General features: G+C 44.3%; 1 protein-coding gene across 1 annotated transcript; it reads right to left on the bottom strand.

Annotated features, from left to right (window-relative positions):
• Window positions 1–285: 285 nt before the first annotated feature.
• LOC118992294 (zinc finger protein 62 homolog) lies at window positions 286–3,982 on the bottom strand. Its single transcript, XM_037054097.1, is given in 5 exon segments — window positions 286–1,495; window positions 1,498–1,874; window positions 1,876–2,656; window positions 2,659–3,895; window positions 3,898–3,982. Coding segments are annotated over 5 exon segments (2,535 nt in total). The 5' UTR covers window position 3,982; the 3' UTR covers window positions 286–1,439.
• Window positions 3,983–13,381: the final 9,399 nt, after the last annotated feature.

Raw genomic sequence — 13,381 nt, 5'->3', positions numbered from 1 at the left:
TTTACTGGACACGCTCCAACCACCTGAACCACAGTGGCCAGGGCCACCTTTGAGTGTTTTATTGAATTGTAAATTCAATGTAAATGTCGACTGTAAGACTAAGGTTTATTTTCTGATTATTATGTGGATTTGGAGATATGAGAAACAAAAAGAACTCTTTAAAAATATATTTATTTTATTGATTATACCATTACAGTTGTTCTATTCCCCCCTTCATTCCCCTCCACCCTGCACACCCCCCCCACCATTCCCCTCCTTTAGTTTATGACCACGTGTCTCAAGTTCTTTTTTTTTTTTACTTTTGAGGAATTTCTTTATTGGAGACCCACCTTACCTTGCCACAACTATCTGGCTCTTCATGGCCAAGAGGGAGGGAGCCCTGAACAATATATTCATGACATTTTACAACAGACAATACACACAGGTAGTACATGAAATCTTTACAATAACACAGTCCAAAACAATCTACCATGTAGCAGGATTAAGAAGCAGGAATTTCCTCCTATTTGCCAATTATTGGTAGTTACTTAGCTTTTTACCTCCTGCAATAAAATGCCCTCCTTTTCAGCATTCCTATTCATAGGAACCCTGAATCGATTTTTTGTGCAAATTCATATTGAAGACATGTTCCCTTAGTTACTGAGTGTGCTCTCTTTCTCTCCATGGTGGAACCTTTTATTTGCAGTGTAACATGTAAGGTTTTCACTCAGCACACATTTGTCACTCACTGAGGGGGGTTCATCTGGAATTTTTAGAGTTTCCCCCACTCAGCTAGTGTATGACACTGCAACAGTACCCAGTCCAATGAACCTGCATTTTTTCAGAGTGACTCTCATATCTCCGGTTAGATTAAGTCTACACTTTTTAAATTTCCCTACAAAATTCAAATTTTGTTTCAGAACTTGTCATCACCTTGCCCCAAACCACTGAATTAATATAATAAAGCTTTTACTTCAAGAGTACTACTAATAAATACGTTTATATTCCCTGAAGCCTCTCTCTCCCTGAATTTGCTTGCTGGAGGCCCTTCTTGGGTTATTTCCGCTGACCAATGTATAATTGGGACTCAAAAGATACACCTGAATGTCCCACATTTAGATTCACAAAATTTACCCAAATATGAACTTTCTAATGGTGACTGTGTGACTTCTAACTGAAATCCTTTCCTCACCCATGCGTTTCATGTCCAGATATGTCTGCTTATTTTGAAGGTTTTAACATTGTTTTATTTTGATAGATTTTACCCCCAGTATAAACTATTTTGTATTCCATAAGGGCTCAACTACCTTGACACTGGAGGCTCCCTTGAAACATAGGTTACTCATGGTTTCATTTGTACTATGTAAATTATAGCCATGAACAAGGACCTCAGATACTCTTACATTCATAAGGTTTCTCTTTCACTGGAGTTTCTCCGGAGACTTGGTGAGCTCCGCCTCCTACAGAGACAAGCTCATCCTGGCCCCACCCAGAACATTCCCACCCTCGGAAGTTGTGTTGTGCCACTGTAGCTCCCCGTATTTGGCACACTGAGAGATTCCTCTCCTGTATGGATTCTTTTGTGCTTGGTAAGATCTGACCTGGTATTAAACGTCATCCCACACTCGTTACACCGGTATGGCTTCTTTCCAGTGTGGATCCTTTTGTGCTGGTCAAGGACTGATCTACAATTGAAGGACTTCCCACACTCACAATTACAGGGCTGCTGACCACGGTGGATGCTTTTGTGGTTGATAAGACTCGAATGTGAGATGTACGCTTTCCCGCACTCATCGCATCCATAGGGTTTCTCGCCTGTGCGGATTCTCTTGTGTACTGTGAGGCCTGAGCTGTTCCGGAACGCCTTCCCACACCTGTCACATACGTAGGGTTTCTCCCGTGTGGATCCTCTTGTGTTGAGAGAGGAGTGAGCTGTAACTGAAAGATTTCCCACACTCAACGCACTTAAAAGGCTTCTCCCCAAGATGGACTCTTTTATGGCTTCCAAGAGTTTGGCCTGAGAAAAAAGCTTTTCCACATTCATCACACGTGTAGGGTGTCTTGCCAGGGTGGGTACTTTTATGGTTAACAAGGCTCGAGTGTGAGATGTAGGCTTTTCCGCACACATCACATTCACAGGGTTTCTCCCCCGTATGAATTCTTTTATGCACTTTAAGGCTGGAGTTGTTTCTGAAAACCTTCTCACACCTGTCACACTCATAGGGCTTCTCTCTAGTGGGAACCCTTTTGTGTTGAGAAAGGAGTGATGTATAGTTAAAAGATTTCTCACACACATCGCATTTGTAGGGCTTCTCCCCAAGATGAATTTTTTTGTGGTTTATAAAGGTTCAGTATGTGATAAAGGCTTTTTCACACTCCTCACACTTATAGGGCTTTTCCCCAGGGTGCACACTCTTATGGTTTATAAGGCTCGAGTGTGAGATGTAGGCTTTCCCACACTCCTCACATTTGTAAGGTCTCTCCCTGGTGTGGATTCGCTTGTGTACTTTAAGGCCTGAATTATTTCTGAAGGCTTTTCCACACTCATCACACCCAAAAGGCTTCTCCCTCATATGAATCCTCTTATGTAGTTCGAGGGCAGAACTGTAATTGAAGGACTTCTCACAATAGCTACATTGATAGGGCTTCTCCCCAAGATGGACTCCTTTGTGGTTTTAAGGCTAGAACGTGAGATATAGGCTTTCCCACACACATCACATTTGTACGGCTTTTCCCCTGTGTGGAGCCTCCTGTGGACTTTGAGACCTGAATTGTTTCTGAAGGTTTTCCCACACACATCACACACATGAGGTCTCTCTCCAGTGTGAATGGTCTTATGCTGAAGAAGAAGTGAGTTATAGCTGAAGGACTTCCCACACTCCTTACATTCATGAGCTTTCTTCCCAGGGTGAATGCTTTTATGGACTGCCAGGCCTGAGCTATAGCTGAATGCTTTGCCACAGACATCACATTTGTCAGGTTTCTCTCCTGTGTGAATCCTTTTATGCACGATAAGGCCTGAGCTATTCCTGAAGGCCTTCCCACATTCATCACATTCATAAGGTTTCTCTCCAGTGTGGATGACTTTATGTGGAAGGAGGAGAGAGCTATAGTTACACGATTTCTCACACTCATCACGTTTGTAAGGTTCATCTCCAGAGTGGATGCTTTTATGGTTTAGGAGTGTTCTGCAAGTAATGAAGGCCTTCCCACACTCGTCACATTCGTAGGGCTTCTCCCCTGTGTGGATCCTCTTGTGCTGGTCTAACACGGAGCTGTAATTGAAGGACTTCCCACACTCCTCGCACTTGCCGTTCTTCTCCCCAGAATGGGTGCTCTTATGGTTTATAAGGCTGGAGTAGGACACGTAGGCCTTTCCACACTCCTCACACTTGTAGGGCTTCTCCCCAGTGTGGATGCGCTTGTGAACACGAAGGCTGGAGCTGCTCCGAAAAGCCCCGCCGCAGTCACTGCACTCGTAGCGTTTTTCCCCACCGTGCATTATTTTGTGTTGGACAGGGCGGGAGTTATATTTGAAGGACTTCCCACACTCATCCCATTTATGGGATTTCTTAACAGCGCTGGTGTTCTGGTTCAGATGGGCATGAGAGTTTCCATTCATACCCTCCACACATGTGCCTTGCTCACTGCTTTTCTGTTTGATAGGGATGGTCTGGTGTGTAAGGTGCTTTGAGCCCAGATGTAAGCTTTTCTCAGGCGCCTCGTCTTCTTCCTGTTCTGTCTTTATATTTGTTATGTTTCAGGGTTTTCCAATCATTTCCCTGATGACACTTTTGTCCTCCTTCATTCTTTTCCTACCAGGCTTTTCTGACGGGTTCTCTGTCCTGCTACCCCAACCACAGGTTCCCTTGAACTCAGACTCCTGCACAGGGCCCTTGTGAAGGCCTTCCACTTTTAGCCACAGGGGTTTGCATTCCCAGAATTTTCACACTTTTCAGTTGATTCCTCATCCTCAGTTCTCCTCGTCTTGAAATGTGACATGGCTGAGCGGTGCTGCGGGAGGCCAACTGCCAGCGGGACAAAAGCGCGGTCGGCCTGCTGCTCAGGTTCTTTAGATTCTATATTTCCCCCACTATTCTCGCCCTCCCCCTATCTGTTTTCTACCCACCATCTATGCTATTTTCTGTGCCTTCTCCCCCCTTCTCCCCCTCCCACTCCCCTGTTGCTAACCCTCCATGTGTTCTGCATTTCTATGGTTCTGCTCCTGATCTAGCTGTCCTCTTGGTTTGCTTTTGTTTTAGGTGTGGTTGTTAATAACTGTGAGTTTGCTGTCATTTTAGTGTACACATTTTTTATCTTCTTTTTCTTAGATAAATCCCTTTAACACTTCATATAATAAGGGCTTGGTGATGATGAACTCCTTGAACTTGATCTTATCTGAGAAGCACTTTATCTGTCCTTCCATTCGAAATGAAAGCTTTGTTGGATGAAGCAATCTTGGCTGTAGGTCTTTGGATTTCATGACTGGGAATACTTCTTTCCAGCCCCTTCTTGCCTGGAAGGTCTCTTTTGAGAAATCCACTGACAGTCTGATGGGTACTCCTTTGTAGGTGACTGTCTCCTTATCCCTTGCTGCTTCTAGGATTCTTTCCTTCATTTTAATCTTGGCTAATGTAATTATGTTGTGCCTTGGTGTGTTCTTTCTTGGGTCCAACTTGTTTGGGACTCTCTGAGCTTCCTGGATTTCCTGGAAGTCTATTTCCTTTGCCAGACTGGGGAAGTTCTCCTTTATTATTTGTTCAAATACGTTTTCCACTTGTGGCTGTTTCTTTCCCCCTTCTGGTACCCCTATAATCCGGATGTTGGAACGTTTAAAGATGTCCTGGAGGTTCCTAAGCCTCTCCTCATTTTTTTAAATTCTTGTTTCTTCATTCTTTTCTGGTTGGATGTTTTATTCTTCCTTCTGGTCCCCTCCATTGATTTGAGGCCCAGTTTCCTCTTCATCACTATTGGTTTCCTGTGCATCTCCCTTCATTTCAATTAGTTTAGCCTTCATATGTTCCTCTAATTTATGACTATAATCAACCAGTTCTGTGAGCATCCTGATTACCAGTGTTTTGAACTGTGCATCTGAGAGGTTGGCTATTTCTTGGTCGCTTAGAGTTATGGGCTCTGGGGCTTCGAGTTCTTCTTGAGCCATATTTTGGACTGTTTGTGCCTGTTATGTATGAGGAGCAGAGCCCTAGGTGTTCACCAGAGCAGGGCAACTCAGTTGCTGGGTTGTGACGCTGTATGTGGGGGTGGGGTCAAAGGAAAGCAATGGCAGTCCGGTCTGCAGCCTCCTACCTGGGGCGCACGTCCATCCCATTGCACTGGAATGTGCGACTGTGGTCAGCCTGCTGCTTTGCACACTCACTGGGTTTGCCTGCTGGGGCCTGCACATCCATCTCACTGCTCACTCCTCACTCCTCTGCTGGCCTATCTGCGTGTGAATGTGTGACCATGGCCAGCCTGCCCTGCACCCTCACTGGGTCTGAGTTGCCACCCGCTGCTACTCCGGCTGCCTGCATGCCTGGGTTGGAGGATCTTTCCTGCCCGACCCCTCTCTGCTGCTGGCTCCGCCCCTCTTACAGGTCCCGGTTGAACGGTTTGTTGCTGTTGGACTTCTGTATAGTTCAATTTTCTGGTCTTTGGCTGCGTCTTTGTTTACTAAACCTTTGTTGTATTCACATTTGGTTGTGAGAGAAGGCACAGTGTTTCCACCTATGCCTCCATCTTGGCAGAAGTCCAAAAAGAACCCTTAAGATCAGGCTGAGGCCCTGCCTTCCTTCAAGGAGAGTCCTGGACCCAATTATAGATGAGGAACAAATGTGGAGACAGCTAGATGACATACATCATTTTGAAGATCAAGAATTCCCCAAAGCAGTTTTGATTAAAACAGTCTACATTTACAGTCTCATGTACTCTGTCCAGTTCGTTTTAGGGGATAATGGACATTTTGAGTAACAGCGTGTGGTAGGCAGCCTCCACGACGGCCCCCGGTGACCTTGATTCCTGGTCATCATGCCTTTCTGCAGTTTCCGTCCATACAGAATCAGAGCTGGTCAATGGAGTAAATAAAGAATCAGGTGACAGTATGTGATTTCTGAGGCTAGATCATAAAGATGCTGCTGCTTTCACCTTGACCTCTTGGGTTGCTTGTTCTGCGGCGATCCAGCCTCCATGTCTGGGGAACGTGGGAGCAGCCCTGTGGAGAATTCCAGTGGAGAGGGACTGGAGCCTTCCACCGACAGCCAGCGCCGACTTGCAGATCCTGTGAGTGGTCCAGATTGGAAGCGATTTCCCAGCCCTCATCAGGCCAATACTTTTATTGGAATCTCACAAGACCCTGGGCCAGCACTGTCTGGTTAAGCCACTCCTGAATTTCTGACCCAGAGAAGCTGTGAGCAATAATAAATGTTTATTGGTTCACACCACTAAGTTTTGGGGTGATTTGTTATGCGGCAATAAGTAACTAACATAAAAGTTACTAGAATGGAACTCTTCTGCCTCATATTTAATTGAGGATTCTAGGGGAAAGCAGGAGGACTTGTTTCATGGCTGTTGAGTCCTTTTATGTACTTGAAGAATATAAGTTTTGAGAGAACCGGGACGATTTGGTAAGAAGATTGATGAAGAGATTTCTTTGGATAAGCCTATTGCTGTGCTGATTCCAACCCCCATTTTGGCAGAAGGGTAGGGAAGTGACTCCTTCCCCCACTACAAGCTGAGGGGGAATTCAAGGAGCCAACTCCGAGTGTGGGAATGTGTTCTCCGCAATTTGGACATCCAGAGAGCTGATCCCTGACTCAGGACTGAGAAAGCAAGCAAAAGTGGGCTAGGGCTGGTGCCACTCCTACCTAGGAAATCTAGGGGGTAAGAAAAAGGTAAAGCTAACTACTTGGTGATAGTTCTCTCTCATGACCAGGGATGCATAATGTTTCCTGTGGATCGTGCTGCGGGGTAATATCTGATGTCTAGCGGGCCATCAGCAGAGCCAGGCAGACCTCCAAAGAAACGTGTTTGCACATACTGCCTGCTGCCCAAAGACTGAGGACCAGACAGCGAGTGGACAACTAGGGTGGTGATGCACCTGCTGGGGTCAAGGGGCACAGCAGGAACCTCTGGTGAGCTCATGAAAGTGCCAACCCAAGAGAAAGCCAGCTCCCACCGCCAGGTGCACCCAGAGAGCACAGAGTCAACCAGGTAAGTATAGCTGCTTTATCTACAGTGTTTCTCCCCCAGCTTCTGAGGCAGTGAATAGGGAGAAAGGAGAGAGAGAGAGAGAGAGAGCAAAGGACTCCATCCCACTGCTCTGCTATAAACTTTAGGCCTGAAGCAAGCTCAGACTGGTGAAAGAGTTAATGCTAAGTTTGTAGTCTTGACTGTTAGATGTGACTAGATACTCTTTTTTAAAAATGTTTTATTTATTTTTAGAGAGAAGGGAAGGGAGGGAGATAGAGTAGGAGAGAAACACCGATCAGTTCTCTCTCACACACCCACAACTGGGGCCCTGTCCACAACACAGGCATGTGCCCTGACCGGGAATCGAAACAGTGACCTTTCAGTTCACATTGGCACTCAATTCACTGAGCCACACCAGCCAGGGCTGTGCCTAGATAATTTAATGCAATGAGATCATAGGGTTAAAAGTAACAGGAAGATGGACAAATCATGTGTTTGCCTAAGTCTTCACCCCTTGGCAGAGGAAGATCATATCTTCTCAGCAAAGTTTCAAATGATAGTGGGGGGACAAATATAAAACTAATTCTTATCCCACATACAAGTTATAGAAGTCCTCTTAAGCCCTCTTGGCTTCTGGTAAGGCTCTGCACTGTGGGAATGTCTCAGCACAGCTTCCCCCCGTGTTCTTCCTCTCTTCTGAGACTCCTAAAATGCTGTCAGAGAAACCACAGACATTATCCATCAGAGTGCTAGCTTTGTGGAACCGTCACTATCGATTCCTGATTTTTTTGCCATGAAAGTCTTCATTGGCTTATCTCTTACAGATATTTAAAAGTCTGTCATCTACTGTACATACATAAATGCAGGAGTAATGAGATGTTGTTAATTTTTAGTCATCACTGTATCACTTCTTTCTAAATTACAAACCTACCAGAAAAGGTTCTTGGCACCAACACTAAGTTCCTTACTTCGTGGCAGATTGGAATCTGAGCAAGAGCCAGTGTACTCGGTGTGCACACTTTCCTTATTTTCCCACACGGTGCACACACACATGTTTCTGGCCAGTTGCCTTCTAAGATATGAAAGCATTATCTGAGGGGGCCTGTGCTGACTCATAGCCCAGGGTCAAATTTACACAAATTGCCAAGTTCTGACCATTGCTCATCACAGGAGCCATGATGGCCTGGGAAACTTAGGAAGCCACATATAGGGCTTGAAGAACACAGCTGCCTTTACATCCCCTTTTCATGAGACCCTGATACATGAAACTGTCATTGCCAGGGGGCTGTAGTTCACTCAAGTCAGAGATCCCTAGCGTATGCTCTCACTCACGCACTCACCCACTGGTACTCTCATCAGCAGATGTTCCATGAGCACTTTCTAAGTACCAGGCACTACCCTAGGTGCTGAGGATACAAGGTGGATCAGCCACTGTCTGTTCTGGAAGTGCATACTTAGTGACCTCTGCTTTCAGCCCCTCTGCTGCAGGCAGTGGGAGACTGCAGGCTCAGTCTCATCTAGTGCCTGAGCTTGCCCTGGCCAGGTTGACATGGAGGCTAGACAGCCAGGACCAAAGACAAAACCATACCTTAGGGACTGTCTGCTGAGGAGGCCACTGATGGGCAACCAGAAATAGGTCAGCCCTGCCGGTGCCCCCATCCTGTCAGCCCTGCTGCTCTTGGAAGTCAGAAGTGACTTGTCCCCACTATGGCCAGCATGATCTCTCCTCTATTCCTCCTATTTTATGTGAGTTATTCCAGCTTCAAAACCCTAGAATGAGGCTCATTCCAAGTCACATCGCCATGTCCTGGCTGCAAGGGCGGGGAGAGCAAGAAGGCTCCGGCCTCTGTATGGGGAACCAGCTCTCCCAGCAAGGCTCACGTCTGGGTGGGAACTCACCACATGCAGTAAGAGGGTTCTGATGATTAATGTTCACTATGTTAATAATATATTTAAATGAATTTGTACTTTATCAAGATAACATAGGTACAAATAAAAAATAGAGGTATATGAGAGGTATTATCCAGTCAGCAAACTTTTTGGAAAAGAGCCAGATAGCAAATATTTTAGGCTTTGCATCTCTGTTGTGACTATATAACTGCCCTTGTAGTGCAAGAACAGGCATGGCAATATATAAATGAAGAAGAGTGTCTGCGTTCTGATAAAACGTTGTTTTTGGACACAGGTTTAAATTTTGTATAATTTTCACATCATGAAATAGTCTCGATTTTTTTAATCATTAAAAAATATAAAAAATTTGCCCTGACTGGTATGGCTCAGTTGGTTGGGCATAAACCCACAAAGCAAAAGTTTGCTGGTTTGATTCTAGGTCAGGGCATATGCCTGGATTGCAGGTTTGGTCCCTGTTTGGAATGTGTGTGAGAAACAAATGATTGATGTTTTTCTCTCATACTGATGTTTCTCTCCCTCCCTTGTGTTCTCTCTAAAAAATAAAAGTAAGTAAGAAGACAAAAAAAAGTCCCAAATGAAAGAACAGGTCAAGGTCCATAAAAAATACAACTAAGCAACAAAGAGGTAGCCAACCTATCAGATGCACAGTTCAAAATACTGGTAATCAGTATGCTCACAGAATTGGTTGAATTTGGTCACAAATTAGATGAAAAAATGAAGGCTATGCTAAGTGACATAAAGGAGAATGTAGAGGAAATCAATAGTGATGGGAAGGAAACTGGGACTCAAATCAACAGTTTGGAGCAGAAAGAAGAAACATTCAAACAGAAAAGAAGGAAGAAACAAGAATTCAAAAAAATGAGGAGAGGCTTAAGAACCTCCAGGACATCTTTACACATTCCAACATCTGAATTATAGGGGTACCAGAAGGGGAAGAAAAAGAGCAACAAGTGGAAAAGTTATTTGAGCAAATAATAAAGGAGAACTTCCCCAATCTGGCAAAGGAAATAGACTTCCAGGAAGTCCAGGAAGCTCAGAGAGTCCCAAAGAAGTCAGACCCAAGGAGGAACACACCAAGTCACATCATAATTACATTACCCAAGAAAAAAATGAAGGAGAGAATCCTAGAAGCAGCAAGAGAAAAGGAGGTAGATACCTACAAAGGAGTACCCGTAAGACTGTCAGCTGACTTCTCAAAAGAGACCTTACAGGCAAGAAGGTGCTGGAAAGAAGTATTCAAAGTCATGAAAGGCCAGGACCTACATTCAAGATTTATCCAGCAAAGCTTTCATTTAAAATGGAAGGGCAGAAAGAGTGCTTCCCAGATAAGGTCAAGTTAAAGAGTTCCTCATCACCAAGCCCTTATTATATGAAGTGTTAAAAGGATTTATCTAAGAAAAAGAAGATAAAAAATGTGTACAGAAAAATGACAGCAAACTCACAGTTATTAACAACCAACCTAAAACAAAAACAAAAACTAAGCAGCAAGTAGAACAGAAGCAGAACCACAGAAGTGGAGATCATATGGAGGGTTATCAACAGGGGAGGGGGAGAGAGGGAGAGGGGAAAAGGTCCAGAGAATAAGTAGCATAGATGGTAGGTAGAAAATAGACAGGGGGAGGGTAAGAATAGTATGGGAAAAGTAGAAGCCAAAGAACTTATACGTATGGCACATGACATGAACTAAAGGGGGGGAATGTGGGTGGGAGAGGGTATGCAGGGTGGAGGGGAGTGAAGGGGCAAAAATGGGACAACTGTAATAGTATAATCAATAAAATATATTTAAAAATAAAAGTAAATAAAAATGTTTTAATAAAAAAAGTAGAAATTTTGTCCAGACTGGTGTGGCTCAGTTGATTGGAGCATCACCCTGTGGACCAAAGGGTCGCAGGTTTGAGGTTGTGATGGTTTCCATCCCTGGTTGGAGCACATATGAGTAGGAAACCAATCAATGTTTCTCTCTCACATCAATGTTTCTCTCTCCCTGTCCCCGCCCCAATCCTTTCTCTCTAAAAGCAGTGAAAAATTGTCTTCAGTGATGATTAAATAAGAGTAAAATATATATACAATTTTTATTCTTAGCTTGTAGGTTGTATCAAAGCAAGCACTGTGCTGGATTTGGCCCGTGGGCCATTTGCCAACCCCTTTTCCATAAGAATGATTATTACCCTTTTTGGAAGGTCTCAGACCTCTCTGAGACTGATGAAAGATTTGGAATGGACCATCTCCCTAGAAGAAAAAGGCACGCACACAAAACGTTTCTGTGACTCTAGAATTTGCTAAGGAGCCAGAGGACCCCGGATTCATAACTCTGGGGTACAAGCTATGTCAGCTGAGCACCTGGGCTTCCCATTCCCTCAGTAAGTCCTCAAAGCCCAGGGGTTTGCAGCCTTGGCCGGGAGCCATGGCCTTCTCAGACCATAACAAATAATTCAGCTTTCTCAGCTCCGCTGTGAAGCAACCATTTTCTTACCCAAACCATAGATGTCCCCAGCTTGTCCTAATACAATGAACTGTAATTAGGGGAGGGCTGTTCGTTAGGAAGGAACAGGATTGCTATAAAAGCCGCACTGCCTTCACAGCTTAGCTGGTGTCCCTGGCACTCATCACCGATGCACCAGTACTGGAATCATTCTATTTTTAAATCTGCGGGTGAGTACTGAGTATATGTTATATTATTTCTCATATCTTTGTGTATATAGTATGAAGTATTTTACAAATAGAAAAATTTTAAAGTCCACTGGGTGTAGCCTGGGCCAGTGTTTGTCACCGACTCAGGTCAAGCTGCCTCGAGGACGAAGGTGAACTCCGTCCCTTTGTGAACTTACTGGGGAGATGTGCCAGGGCATGGGCAGCAGTAGCTTAGGGGGCTGCGAGGTCCTCTCTGAGTGCTGTTAGTATATCCCGACCTTGACCCTCACGAAGGAAGTGGTTCAGAGCACAAACCCTGGTGCCAATTTGCTACTTGTTCTGATCCTGTTCTAATCTTACCCATTTAATAGCTGTATGACGGAGGGCAAGTTACCTAACCTCTGTTTACCTTAGTCCCCTCATTGCAAAATGAGGATGATAAAAGTCCCTATTTCATAGGGCTGTTTTGAAGATTAAGAAGGAATATTAGTAAACGCCGAGCACAATGCCTGGAACATAGTAAATGCTTTATTAGCCCTGGCAGCTCAGTTGGTTAAAGCGTATTTACGATACACCAAGGTTATGGGTCCAATGCCTGGTTAGGGCACATACAGGAATCAACCAATGAGTGCATGAATGGGTGGAAAAACACGTTTTTTTAAATATATTTTATTGATTATACCATTACAGTTGTTCTATTCCCCACCTTCATTCCCCTCCACCTGCACATTCCCTCCCCCACCATTCTCTCCCCCTTAGTTTATAACCACGTGTTTCAAGTTCTTTACATTCTATATTTCCCCCACTATTCTTGCCCTCCCCCCTATCTATTTTCTACCTACCCTCTATGCTATTTTCTGTGCCTTCTCCCCTCTTCTCCTCCTCCCACTCTCCTGTTGCTAACCCTCCATGCGTTCTTCATTTCTATGGTTCCACTCCTGATCTAGCTGTCCTCTTGGTTTGCTTTTGTTTTAGGTGTGGTTGTTAATAACTGTGAGTTTGCTGTCCTTTCACTGTTCATATTTTTCATCTTCTTTTTCTTAGATAAGTCCCTTTAGCAATTCATATAATAAGGGCTTGGTGATGATGAACTCCTTGAACTTGACCTTATCTGAGAAGCACTTTATCTGTCCTTCCATTCTAAATGAAAGTTTTGCTGGATAAAGCAATCTTGGCTGTAGGTCTTTGGATTTCATGACTTGGAATACTTTTTTCCAGCCCCTTCTTGCCTGTAAGGTCTCTTTTGAGAAATCTGCTGACAGTCTGATGGGTACTCCTTTATAGGTGACTGTCCCCTTATCTCTTGCTGCTTCTAGGATTCTTTCCTTCATTTTAGTCTTGGCTAATGTAATTATGATGTGCCTTGGTGTGTTCCTTCTTGGGTCCAACTTGTTTGGGATTCTCTGAGCTTCCTGGATTTCCTGGAAGTCTGTTTCCTTTGCCAGACTGGGGAAGTTCTCCTTTATTATTTGTTCAAATACGTTTTCCACTCGTGGCTGTTTCTTTCCCCCTTCTGGTACCCCTATAATCCGGATGTTGGAACATTTAAAGATGTCCTGGAGGTTCCTAAGCCTCTCCTTATTTTTTGGAATTCTCATTTCTTCATTCCTTTCTGGTTGGATGTTTTGTTCTTCCTTCTGGTCCATTCCATTGATTTGAGTCCCAGTTTCCTTTC

Source organism: Sturnira hondurensis, unplaced genomic scaffold (assembly GCF_014824575.4).
Source record: "Sturnira hondurensis isolate 20B ecotype Veracruz unplaced genomic scaffold, ASM1482457v3 Scaffold0008196, whole genome shotgun sequence".
Classification (NCBI taxonomy): domain Eukaryota; kingdom Metazoa; phylum Chordata; class Mammalia; order Chiroptera; family Phyllostomidae; genus Sturnira; species Sturnira hondurensis.
This window is presented reverse-complemented; position numbering and strand designations above follow the sequence as displayed.